This window comes from Triturus cristatus, chromosome 4_1 (genome assembly GCF_964204655.1).
Source record: "Triturus cristatus chromosome 4_1, aTriCri1.1, whole genome shotgun sequence".
Lineage (NCBI taxonomy): Eukaryota > Metazoa > Chordata > Amphibia > Caudata > Salamandridae > Triturus > Triturus cristatus.
The window spans coordinates 379,320,673-379,334,801 of record NC_140585.1 but is presented as its reverse complement, the minus strand read 5'-3'; the positions used below and the strand labels follow the sequence as shown (position 1 = coordinate 379,334,801).

The window sequence follows — 14,129 nt, the reverse complement described above, 5'->3', positions numbered from 1 at the left end:
TTTCAATATTCTATTCTTTACTGGAGGTAATGCATTTTCCACTAATTTTGTCACAAATAGATGTGGATATGAGTCACTACTTGCTTTTATACCACTATTTATACCAAAACATTTTTCAAATCGAGCATAATAATCGCTTGTGTCTTCATCTTGCTTTTGTTTGCAGGCTGTGATTGCACCCCAATCTTCCTTTTTTGTAGTTAATAAACGTGGCAGTACCTGTACTAGTAAACCTGGTAACAGTTTAACTTTATCCCCGAGCCCTGAACCTGCAGTTCGGCCCCTTTCTTCCTCTGCTAATGCTGTCCAGTCTATCTTTTGGTCTCCCACTTCCCACTCTTTTTCTTTCAGTTTTTCATAAATGCCAGCAGGCAAAAGCACCTTTAATATCGTCATAATATCAGGAAAGGTGTACTCTCCCATCAGTAACATGTCTTTAATTTCTCGGTGGAAACCCGCTGGGTCTTTGTCATGACTAGGTACTACTTTCTTCATTTCTAATAATTCCATTTTTGATATGGGTGTGTAAACAAATACACGGTGAAACTCATTGTCTTCGCCTTTTATTGGGTGCACTTCTCGTAAGGGATTTTGTCTATCCATATAGTACGGTGCTCTTTCTCTGCGGGGCAGCGAGAGAGAATCCGGACTTACAAAAAGGACATACTGCTTACGTGACACTAATATCTCTTTAATTAGCTTGTTACTAGAACCTCTCCATCTGTTCGTGAGTAGTTCCGTTAATATATCAGGTAAGGGACCAGGATCAGCATGTTGGCTCTTATATTGTATAAGAAGTTGCTGGATCATATAGATTCCAGCTAAACGTTGTTCATCTGTACTGAGATTAAAAAATGTGTGTGCTACGGTCTCATCACCGTATTTTTCAGGACTGTCAATCCAGTGAACGGCTGATCTGGCTAATTCTTGCTCATCCATGGAATCGAGGAGGTGGTAACCTCTTCGTTCTCGTAGTATTTTATCTGCGGCTTGAAACGAATGTTCAGGAGACTTCAGATTTATTACAGGCGTCGGATACGTTCTGCTATTAATTGGGCATACAGAGTGTATTGGATCAGAAAAACATCTAGCATTATCACAGGATCTTCCTCTGCCTACATAAGCTATGGTCTCTGACTGTCTTGCGGAATTCCCTGATTCGGACACTTCATCTTGCTCAAACTCGTCTGTTCCCAATCTTTCTTCATGAATACGCTCTATTTCTTTACGGATTTTTCGGCACATGGCTATTATACAATTTTGTTTATCGTGTCTCCCTTCTGATATATTCTGACTCCATCTTGTAAGAATAAGCATTGCATTCGGGTCTACCCCCGGACGATCTTGATTTCTGATTACACAGTTTATGAGGAAACGTAACAGTTCCCCCTGTATTTCTACTTTCTGGAATTCCATAGCTCTGTTAATACATCCTGGATCTCGTCCTGTTTGAACAAAATGATATATGTTATCTAGATGCGTAGTCATTCCTGGTAACCTTGCTAAATACTCTGCGGCTCGCCTGATACGTAATGATGCCAGGACCATTTCGTCCTCTTTACCAGCCACTGGGTCATATCTACAATTTACAAGGAGTTCCTTAAGCGTACGTTCACTTACGAATTTAGGTGTACGTGAATGCGCTGACTCTTGAAAAACAAGTTTATTTATTCTGGGTGGTGTAAAAGTACTGCTAGCACCTCCCGTGGCCCTGTCTGGGGCGTCGGGTGTGAATGGATTCGTTGAACGTGACACAGCAACTATGGGTGTCGATACCCCTGTAGAATCGACTGCGGAGACAGATGCGGAAACAGATGTGCTTGCCGAAGCTTGTGTCGGGACTTGCTGTTGCACGGGGACAGATACCTGATCCTGACGTTGAACCCCTCCGCCAGACGGTCTATGTGGTGTGGCGTTAGCATACTCGGGAGCTGCGTCGTCTAGATATGAGGAAAGAAAAACATCTTCTGCGGTTCTGGGATGCCCTTTAGGATGTACCTTAATTGGAAATAATGGGGGTGGCAAGTCTTTTGGCATCTCTGGAGCAGCCTTAGGTAGTCCTTCGGCTAGAAGGGGATACATACCATTCATAAGAGCATTTCTTTGTCTATTTACTTGTTCTGATTTCACTCGGATACCTTCCTCAATTAATAGATTTTCTTGAACTTTATTTGAACTTTCTTTACTCCTCTCTTCTTGTCTACGTGCTTTTTCTGTTCGTCTATGAGATTCTTTACGCCATAACTCAACAGCGTCTTTCTGTGACTGTCTGACCTTTCTTTTCCATAACTCTTCCTCCACTTTCATGATGCACTCTGCATCCCAGGTTCCCGCTGCGGGCCACCTTTGACTTTCCGGTAATCCCTTGGTATAATCTACCCATAGATCAAGAAACAATATGGCATCTAAGCCATGCTTATGGTACATGAAATGCCCTGGAGTGTCCCTAGGAGGAATAGGAACTGCTTCTTCAAGCACCCCTTTTCTGGTAGTAATCTGTCTTAACTTCGAGAAGAGCGGCATATTGACAACTGATCTGATACTTACTCTTGAACTTACTTAATACGAAAAAAAACACAATAATAAACAGTGAACAATGAACAATCATTCATACCACAATATGCAAGACATTTCTGAATACTTTAAACATTAAACATTAAACATTTTTAACAATGGCCGACAATGATGACAGTCTGCCTAACTAATCACCATGCTGAATTCTTGACAATAACTGAATACTTCGGAATACTTGATATACTGCTAAACAGTACATATACACTGCTAAACAGTGCAGACCGGATTTGTGTACCCAAATCCGTCTTGACCGGCACAACCTATGTGCGCGTCAACATGCCTCCCCGGCGATGGTACTCACCGAGTAGCTCACAACGAAAGGCCTCGGAAACTGGACTTGATTTCGGACATCGGACCCTCTGGACATCGGGACTTCGGAAACCTGGTGGGCCTCTGTATACCTCGGATCTTGCTCTCTCAGCTAGGCTCTGGTCGGGATACTTTGCGCTTCTCACCGCCTCGTCTGGGTTGATCGCAGCCTCAGTCGCCCCCGCTTGACCGGAGGGAGCTACAGGAAATCCTGCTGGTACGCGTTATGGTCCGTCCAGCTATGGCAGGAGACCGGGCCTGCAACGCACCGCCGGCGCGTGAGATGAGAAAGTGTCCCTATTCGGGCGCCATTATGTGGTAAATAAAATATATTTATCCATTATCGATCGGAATTTCATGCTAGGACTTTAAACAAATAGCTCAGAATAATGAGAGGCAGAATCCGTGGTAATAGAGGTTTCTGAATGGGCTTTATTCCAAAATGGCCTACTCGAGTAGCGGCCTTCAGGTTCCGTCACCAAGAAGGTTCAGGAAGTGAAGTACAATTCTTTATTGATATACATACATTTTTATAGTTATTACATTATAATGAAAACGAATGTAGGAGGCGTAACATTTGATAAGAAAAGTGACATATTGATTGCGTAAACGAAACTAGGCGTAATAAGGAGTAAAAAGAAACATAATTGGTTAACGTTATCAAATATAGGTGGTTCTATAAGATACTACTTGGCATAGATGCGCGCGCGGCAGCATGACGTGTAATTGACGTGCAACTAGGGGGTGAAGGGGACTTGACATTTAGCTCTACATGTGGAGACGAGAAGTCTGGGGGGTCAAGTCAACCTAATCTCAAATCATATCTAACATCCTATGTTTAGAGAACTATGTTATCCACAAGGAAGGACTCTCGGACAGAATCTAGTCTTATACTGACTGTGTGCGTGTACAAGTGTCTAAGTGTCTATATGAGATGCAAGGGGCAGAAAACTTTCCATGGCAACAGGGCTATGAATTACTTGCATGAAGACAGAGAAGCCGGGCCTTTTGCTTGGTAACTGGAAGAATGTTTACTTAAGCTACTAGGCAGGAATGCATCGGCTGAAGAGCAAAATAGATAATTCGAAGGTGAAATACAGCTTCTTGGCAGGCATGTGAAAACTGGCCGAGGCAGGCACCGTTAGCTGCACAGGGAGTAGGACAAAGTTCATGGATACAGATGCGAGCTCAAGCTGAAGCTGTCAGAGACAGAGAGCAGGGAAAGGCTTCGAGGACAGAATCGGGCCTACTTGCCTGAACTGTAAAAATGGAGTAACTGAGCCATATAAAGTCGGTGGCCTTTCCTACTTAGGAATCGACTATCCAGCCCATAGATGGCGGATCTGACAGAGAACATGTTGACGGTAGACACACATATGTTTGCGTCTTAGAAACTGGAACTGGAGGGAACATACATGTACTTGTAACATGCATATAGAACCGTTGGGGTCCAAGATAGGGGACATAACTGATCAGGAAAATCCACATTTCCACATACTTTGCAAACCAAAATGTCCACAATACAATCCTGTAGGAATTAAAAGTCTTGAAAGCTTAACACAAATATCCAGGTAACAACATCCAACTGAAGCACAATAGTAGCATAACTGCCTAGCAAGGGCACTGAGCACCACAAGGGAAGTAACATCTGAAGATCTAAGGTGGCTACCAGTTTACTTGAGAGTCTTTGGCCTACTGAGAAACATAGATCAATGTTGGCACGTTACCAGCGTGTACACAGCTTGAATCCAAGTAGTGGCCGTGACCACCAACTCAGGGTACAGCATCCTCGTACTCAAACTAGATTTGCGGGTGAGCGTCGCCTCCAGTCCTGCTACCTCTATTTTTATTCCATCTAATGTGGGACCGATATGTAAGCAGGAGAGCGAAGAATGGAGTCACAAGAATTACAACCCGTATAAACCAGGTCAGATAGTGTGGTGCTATTATGTGATGTGGAAGACTGAGCATAATACTAAAACAAAAAACATGCAGAGGACATTGGGCAGATTGCAGAAATGCGGGCGAAATGCACAGGTGGTGTAACCTCGATTTAAGGTTGGGTAAAATGCTTAGGGTACAGGACTGAGCACAATAAGATCAGGTGAAAGGGGGACGGGGAATGGGATGGGGGAGGGGCAGTGTTGGGGACGGGGAGAGGGAAAACTCTAAAGCGGAACGTAGCCACCCTACCGTGTTAGCGGCAAAAGTAAAGTTCAAAATACAGTTCAGTATAATGATACCCTGAACATCGCTGCCCGGCCTCCGGGATGTGGGCTCATGAGCTGTGTACGGCTGTCTAAATGGCCACGGGACATATGGCATTGTTGACAGCGATGCAGGCAAAGTAAGAATGTATGCTGCTGCTATTATTGTTCTGCAATAAAAACGGTTTTATAAAAAAAAAAAAAAATAAGATCAGGTGAAATGTGAAAGGGACACTCAGGGGGAAGGGTACAAATGCAGGATGAATAGTGTGGGAAGTTGTAACAGTATACTACCTCCACGCCTGTGAGAAGTTGGCCTGGCATATGCTGTCCTCTAGTCATAGGGGACACCTTGTACCAGTCCAATTCGACTCTTATGGTGATAGGTTAAAGACAACCTTTAAAGAAAGCTATCCTAGTGGTAGCTGTGGAGAGCAGCCTTCAGGCTTAGTCTTGAAGGAGTGTTAAGCTTATTGTTTTACCATAGATAACCTCTTGAATAACCAAATGAAAGAGTAGTCCACACAGGTATATATATAAAATATATGTATTTATTCTAGGAATAACCCCACTAGTCTCTTTATGAGGCTAGAGGTGAAGATACAATTCAAACAAGCATTGATAGTTACAATAAATAGCACTGGAATCACAGGACCCCAGGGGGGACCAAACCATATATCAAAAAAGTGGTATAAGAACCACGACAATTCTACAGACAATGCCTAGGGCATTTAGGGTCGCTGGCCCCTTGGGAAACCACCCAAGGTTGTGAGGAAGGGGACCCACGGGAGACGCGTGCAGTGGCTAAAGCTACTGTTGGGATCTCTATTAAAGCCTACGGAGAATGTCGCGGTTGAATTTTGAGAGTAAATGCGGATTCTCCGGTCCTGAAGAAATGCCCTTGATCCTTTTGGACAATTGAGGGCCTGAAACATGTCGACCAGCACCACCCTACACACGACACTTTGAGTTGCAGCAGGTATAATTTTCTTCGCCAGCCACGACATTGACAGTCAGTTGTTTTTATTGGTAGCAGAAGTAACCAGTGAATAAAATTGGTTTTGGATCCTCCTAGCTATTTTGTTTCCCACTTCTACTCACTACCTAGACTCCCCTACACTTCTCTTTAGCTTCACGACAGCAACCTGAAAAGACCTCTGGCAAAGAGCCCCCCTGTGGGGCCCACTAGGCATTGCAAGGCCGGCCCAAAGAGGAGCTGCCTTATGATGAAGCATGACATCCTTTGGGGTGTGTGGAGCTACTCCACTTTTAGTTTCCATTCTATATCAGGAACACCTACTTTCTAACCCTCCATTCCCTCTTTCCTTGCCGCTTCCAAGTCCCCTTTAGGAACTGCATACTTATCTTCATGCCATATCAATTCGGGGCCTGTATGCTGGACCTACCAAGCCCCTGTCCCTCTCATTTGATGACTTGTTTTTAAATCAGACATAGCAGAATACTTTGCAAACCAAAATGTCCACAATACAATCCTGTAGGAATTAAAAGTCTTGAAAGCTTAACACAAATATCCAGGTAACAACATCCAACTGAAGCACAATAGTAGCATAACTGCCTAGCAAGGGCACTGAGCACCACAAGGGAAGTAACATCTGAAGATCTAAGGTGGCTACCAGTTTACTTGAGAGTCTTTGGCCTACTGAGAAACATAGATCAATGTTGGCACGTTACCAGCGTGTACACCGCTTGAATCCAAGTAGTGGCCGTGACCACCAACTCAGGGTACAGCATCCTCGTACTCAAACTAGATTTGCGGGTAAGCGTCGCCTCCAGTCCTGCTACCTCTATTTTTATTCCATCTAATGTGGGACCGATATGTAAGCAGGAGAGCGAAGAATGGAGTCACAAGAATTACAACCCGTATAAACCAGGTCAGATAGTGTGGTGCTATTATGTGATGTGGAAGACTGAGCATAATACTAAAACAAAAAACATGCAGAGGACATTGGGCAGATTGCAGAAATGCGGGCGAAATGCACAGGTGGTGTAACCTCGATTTAAGGTTGGGTAAAATGCTTAGGGTACAGGACTGAGCACAATAAGATCAGGTGAAAGGGGGACGGGGAATGGGATGGGGGAGGGGCAGTGTTGGGGACGGGGAGGGGGAAAACTCTAAAGCGGAACGTAGCCACCCTACCGTGTTAGCGGCAAAAGTAAAGTTCAAAATACAGTTCAGTATAATGATACCCTGAACATCGCTGCCCGGCCTCCGGGATGTGGGCTCATGAGCTGTGTACGGCTGTCTAAATGGCCACGGGACATATGGCATTGTTGACAGCGATGCAGGCAAAGTAAGAATGTATGCTGCTGCTATTATTGTTCTGCAATAAAAACGGTTTTATAAAAAAAAAAAAAATAAGATCAGGTGAAATGTGAAAGGGACACTCAGGGGGAAGGGTACAAATGTAGGATGAATAGTGTGGGAAGTTGTAACAGTATACTACCTCCACGCCTGTGAGAAGTTGGCCTGGCATATGCTGTCCTCTAGTCATAGGGGACACCTTGTACCAGTCCAATTCGACTCTTATGGTGATAGGTTAAAGACAACCTTTAACCCCTTGCATGCCCGCCCCTTTCCCCGCCCAGTGCCGCGCTTTTTATTAGCGGGCGGAGTTCATGACGAGCTGGACTCGTCATGGGCACAGCGCCACCGCAGCCCATGACGAGTCCAGCTCGTCATGGGCACTGAAGGGGTTAAAGAAAGCTATCCTAGTGGTAGCTGTGGAGAGCAGCCTTCAGGCTTAGTCTTGAAGGAGTGTTAAGCTTATTGTTTTACCATAGATAACCTCTTGAATAACCAAATGAAAGAGTAGTCCACACAGGTATATATATAAAATATATGTATTTATTCTAGGAATAACCCCACTAGTCTCTTTATGAGGCTAGAGGTGAAGATACAATTCAAACAAGCATTGATAGTTACAATAAATAGCACTGGAATCACAGGGCCCCAGGGGGGGACCAAACCATATATCAAAAAAGTGGTATGAGAACCACGACAATTCTACAGACAATGCCTAGGGCATTTAGGGTCGCTGGCCCCTTGGGAAACCACCCAAGGTTGTGAGGAAGGGGACCCACGGGAGACGCGTGCAGTGGCTAAAGCTACTGTTGGGATCTCTATTAAAGCCTACGGAGAATGTCGCGGTTGAATTTTACAAGTTTAAAAACACTTCTGGCAGAAGTTCAAGTTCAATACTTTAGAGTTAAGCTTTTGAAGGGTCCACACCCACGAGAGTACCGAGGTACCACTGTTACCTGCCCCAGGAAAGCAGGGTGCATAGGTCATTTTCGATGTCGGGTCGCGGGCTGATTTTCAATGGCAAAACGTGAAGAACTGCTGCTAGCCAGAAGCGTCGTCTTTGTCGTGAAGAACGAAAATGTAGATCTTGTAGAGAAGGACCTGAAAGCAGAGGGGACAGAGTCTGGGTCACCGCACAGTGACCAGGAGGCTCAAGAGAAGGAGCCCTTCAATGTCGGGTGCTTCCAGGTGGAAGAGGTGTAGCTTGGATCGTCAGCCACGGGGTCCAGGAGGCGTCAAGGAAGGCCAGCTTCTGGAGGGCGACTGTCCCACAAAGGATGAGGGTCGCTGCGGTGTTAGTGTCCGGATTGGATCCACTAAGCCTTGGCAACCGCAACCCACGCAAGAAACACAAAACTGCTACTGGTGCAGACCCACGAGGCCTGAGCGAGGTCTCCAGCAAGGAGACTGAAGAGCAGGCATGGAGCAACCAGGGGAACTCTTGGAATCGAAGATTGACCTCCGCTAGGGCCCACAAGTCGAGAGACAAGGGACCGCGGGAGGCAGCAATTTGGCGTGCGTAAAGATGCGCCCACGGGTCGCCGGAGGGGGCTAGGGCGTCGATCTTTGGCACAGATGATGCTGAGAGGTTGGCTCAATAATGGGCCAAACCACAACTTCCCCACTCGTCGGGGTCGGGTGCTGTGCAAGAGGTGGCCGGTGTCCTGGGGTATTGGGGATCTCGGCACCCACAGGGTCCACGGTGCTGAGCTTCGCTGTGCACACTCACTGGCCTCTGGGATGCTTGGAAACCCACCTCAAGGTAGGAAAGGGTCGTCGATGTCCGTAGGAGCAGCGAGGTTCCAACCGGGTCACTTGCAGTGTTTCAGGTGCCTGCCAAGCAGGGGGGTAACTCCTTTACCCCAAGGGAGATTTCTTCAGTCAGCTGTGCGGCAGCAAGTCGAAATTCAAGTCTGTGAAGTTCAAGAATAATCTGAGGCTCTGGAGACCCAGTATTCACCTTTATCCAAAGATTAGGGGAGTGTCCAGATCAGAGCCCACCAATGAGAGGTCAGGCGGGAAAGGGTGGCTACACCCTCTCCCCTTTGTGTGTTTCCCGCCGGGACAGGATGCCCCTGAACCGGTTCCAGGCGGTGTATGCCGAATGTAGGCACTGGAGAAGCCTACGTGCAACTCTGAAAGGCATCCTATGGTGCACCCACCCAGTTCCAATCCACATAGTCTGTCTGGGGAGGTGGGAACACCTCCCTGCAACAGGATCCCTATTGTCCAGCTGCCGTGGCTGGAGTTCTGCCCAGCAACAGGCAGCCAGAGTCGTGTGGGTGGCGGGTAGCATCCATTTTGTACTACGTGTGCACTTTTAAATTGGTGTCTAAATTCTGCCGCTTTTCCCATATCGCCCCTCTAGCAGGGGGGAATCATGCCCTCAGTCCCATGGCTGGATTGGGGGTATGATTCCTACATGTTTGACACCAAACACGATATGGTTCTGTGTAGCCATTCTCAAGTTATCACGCTTTCGCGATATACTTATAATGCGGTTAAGAGTATATGGTATGGCTACACTACAAACAACCCAGCAATGATTTTACGAAGGTCGCAGAGGGGCCCTACTCAGGTAGGGGTCCCCCCTCACACATATCTCAGCACCCTGCCTTGTAGGATTAGCAAGGCCTGCTTTAGGGGTGACCTATGAGGATATATGTGTTGTATTAAGTGGGATACAGGATACCTATATCCCTGTAAGGAGTGCAAGCACCACCTTACCCAGACTACAGTAGTGGTCTGGTGGTGTCATTTGGTATGGCTGTCCCAGGGGTGGCACAATAAGTGCTGCAGCCCCTAGTAGGCCTCTGAGGGACCCATGCCCTGGGTACCATATACAAGGGCCTGATAGGGTGTCCTCAGTATCCAATTGGAATGGACCTAGGGTACTCACATCAGTTTTAGGGAGGAAGCAGATAGGCTGGGGTCCTGGATAGCAGGATCCCAGTCAGACTAGTCAAAAACCATCCAAATACCAGGCAAAAAGTTGGGGGCAACCATATAGTCAGATTCCGCCTTCCCACAACGCCCATCTCCAAAAGACTAGATCTGAATAAATGGAGGTGATTTTTTTTTTAGAACAAATATAGGAATGTCAACCTGAGAAGCAGGTTGCCGACATGTTAAAACCTTTGTAAGTAACAGCGTACAGTGGGTGGTGATGACAGAAGTGTAAACTGCATATTTATTTCAATATATTCTGGAACCCCTTCCAATATGATTAGTTAAAGGCGAGACACAAAACAGTATAAAAAAAACCCACCAAATTGATTTGGTGTCCACTAATGTCACGTGTAAAACCTCGGACAGTAACAGAATTTACGACATGTAAAATGGTGAAAGGGCCATAGTGTGCAGGGCTTAGCAAAAATTGAAGTATTGTCTAGTAAAGAGAACCAATCTTCGCTGCCTGGAAACTCCTTCAGTCGGCTCTGCTTCAGAAACTAACTCTGGGAGGAAACCCAGAAAAGGACAAAACAAGCTAAACTGGTAGAAGAATTCTTAGGACTATAAGGCACAAAATCAGCAGTCGGAAACAAAGCCTTATAGTTTGTAAGTGTGGCATCAGTAAATTACCTCAAATACTCCTCCAAAGTGTGATGAAGTCTTTCTGCTTGCTTCTTAGTTTGAATATAATACCCTAATGAAAGTGTTACTCCAATCTATCACCAGTTTAAAAAAATGATATATATATAGATATATATATATATATATATAGAGAGAGAGAGAGATATATATATACATATATTCACTGATCATGTCATGAGTGACGTAATATGTGAGGTCTTGAGTAGTGCATTGGAGGGGAGCGAGTTATAGTTAGCTCACTAACTATAACAGCTGAATTTCACTGGTTCTGTACGAGTGAAATCTGAGCCTAACTATACCGTCCCTGTAATCTTTGTTTTTTTCAGAGGTTTTTTCGTTCTATTTCCTAACTACAACATCTCTGTAACCTTTGTTTTTTTCAGTGAACTTCTAAAGTTTTTTAAATGCTAATTACTAACTATAACGTCCCTGTAAACTTTGTTTGTTTCCACTGAATTTTTTATGGTTTTTTAAGTAGAAAACACGTTTGCAAGAGTGGTGGAGAAAGGGGCGGGCCTCCGACCAGCTCTCAGGAATCCCGCGGTGTAGGACTTACAGGAGGTACCAGGAGGACTTCTTGGCCCCCAAGGTCCCTCAGGAGTAAAGTGGACTTTATCCCCAACCAGTAGTGCACCAGAAGCCGCGTTTGCAGAGTGGTGGAGAAAGGAGGACATGGCTTCCAAAGCCCTCTGAGCAATCCCACTGTGTCGGACTTACTGGAGGTAACAGGAGGGGTAGTTGACCCCCAAGGAAGTCCTTTATATTGCCCCCGTACAGACAGACAACCAGCTGTTTATGAAGGGACTTAAAGAAATGTAGATTCTAAATGTATGTAACTAGGCAGACAAAACAGAATAGCGTGAACTAACACTAAGTAGTTTTGATCTTCCACAAGGCAAGACTTCATAATCACTAGAAAACATTTGAATCAGCATATACAGACAATTCAAAGAAGTATTCAATCTATTTCATGCTTTTACAGAAACTCAATTTCATATATTAAACAGAAAACAAGAGTAGTTATAAAAATTATTAACATACGTGCATTTATTGATATACTCCTCCAACTTCTCAATTCGTTTTTTGTGATCATTAATTTGTTCTTCGTTCTGCTTATAGTTTCCCTAAACAAAAGAGAAATTACTAATTCATCACAATCATGCTTTTTTGTGGTAATTTACAGCCTCTCTTTATTTTGACTTATACACATGGCACAGCTCATGCACAATCCATTCTCACCCACATGCACTATAGGCTCCATCTTAGAACAGACCATTTTGTGCTGATTCTACACAAAATATGTTTATTAATGCACAACTATGCTAGGGTGGGGTTAGGGAAATATTAAAAAGACAAAGGAGGATCTAGGGCCAGGAGCACAATGCTCATTAAAAGAAGGGGAATTATGTTACTTAACTGTAAATATAGTTCCCCAATATTGGAGAAAGCCCAGGCCTTCACAGAAGTCTTACTAATGTGCCCAAATATACTAATTTGGTTAGAAGAGCAATTGCTTCATTATGAGAAAGAGCAAGACCAAGTTGAAAGGATTTGTGTGGAGGGTGAATCAAGGAATTGAGTTTGTCATACAGCTAACAATGAGACACTTGATCCAGTTAAACACAATAGATGACACCTGATTCACCAAGGGGTAAAGGAAATATTTGAATCCTTCATGGGCTGCTTTGCTTGTATGCCTCAACTGCCCTTCGACAAGCTCAGATTGGTATTTTCTCATCATTCTAGATTTGAGTGAGTAAATAGTTATATTTCCACGGGAAATATTGAAAATGAATGGGTAATTTATTCTTATTCTTTGGTTAAAGCCAGATGAAGCTTGGTAGTTTGGTCTGGTTTAAATGGTGTAGAAACTCGCAAACAAAAAAATGGCTCGTCACAAAAATATTTCCCTGTCTGTGTAAGTGACTTTTCAATTCCCAAGAACAAGGTACAAACTTTGGTAAGGCACTTTCTGGCGTATACTTTAACTGCAGATTTCTCACATATTGAATATCCCTAAGTGTCTTGATGCAGAGAATTCTTTCAGTAATGCCCTAGCGTCAGAAGGTGATGCCGTATGAAACCATACCTCACAGAAGCGAGGGAGTAGACCACCATGTAAACGCAATTCCAGTGATCTGACATCAGTTTTTTCTGTCTTTCACCCTCTGTATCTTCAGATGTAAAGGGTAGAAAAAATGTCTGAGACAATGGGTTGAATTCTCAAGTTGGGATATTTTGAGATAGAAATCAGCAACAATTTATTTTAATGGGCACTTGAGATGTCAGTAAGGAATCTGAGGTTAGATAGAGTATCCACCAGAAAGACTGTTACCAAAGGTAAGTAACTCTACTACCCATGGATGCTTCTAACCACATATTCCTCACCTTTGGAATATTCCTGTAGCAGAAGTCCCCAAATGTGGAAGGTCTTAGGAATGGCCTTAGACCAAAAAGTACTGCAGAACTGAGGGGGGACTTTCCCATTGGACCTGACTGTCACAGCAGTAGGGTTTCATGAACGTATACACTGACACCCACGTATTAGGCTGGCAAATACACAAAACAGTTACTCCTCATGCCGAAGCGGTAGTAGTGACCTTCACACTGTTGGAGTGGGCATTCAAGGGCAGCTTCTTAATCAGTATGTAGCGGATTTTGATGCAGATGTGTTTACACGTTGACTAGGTCCTCTTTTGCACTGCCTTGCCCTTCTTTGACCCAGAAAATATCATAAAGATCCGGTCATCCACGCAATGGAACTTTGTGTGGTCGATGTTAAAGCTCAGAGCCCTCGTCGGGTCAAAGCAATGGAGCCCCCTTCCTTTTTCGAGGGGTGAGGCAGGACAACAAACGCTGGATAAATGATCGACTGGCAAACATGGAAGGGAGTCATAATCTTTGGTAGTAAAGTCGCTCTGGTCCTCAGTACCAATTTGCCCAGAAAGGAGGAGGTGTAAGGCGGCTGCACTGAAAGAGCATGCAGAATCCTCATACACTGTACTGATATAATGGTAATTAAAAAGACAGCCTTTAGTGTCAAGATCCTCAATGAGCAGCTGTGCATAGGCTACAAGGGCTTGCACAAAAGAAATGGCAAGAAACATTTTTGGGAAAGGAGA

At 44.6% G+C, this 14,129-nt stretch overlaps 1 protein-coding gene across 1 annotated transcript in view; it reads right to left on the bottom strand.

Moving 5' to 3' along the window:
* Nucleotides 1–14,129, bottom strand: part of SMC1B (structural maintenance of chromosomes 1B) — a 2,533,210-nt gene that overhangs the window by 1,802,491 nt on the left and 716,590 nt on the right. Inside the window, exon 8 of the mRNA XM_085652431.1 lies at nt 12,049–12,131. Coding sequence (XP_085508557.1) covers nt 12,049–12,131 — 83 coding nt within the window. The remainder of the gene's footprint in view (nt 1–12,048; nt 12,132–14,129) is intronic.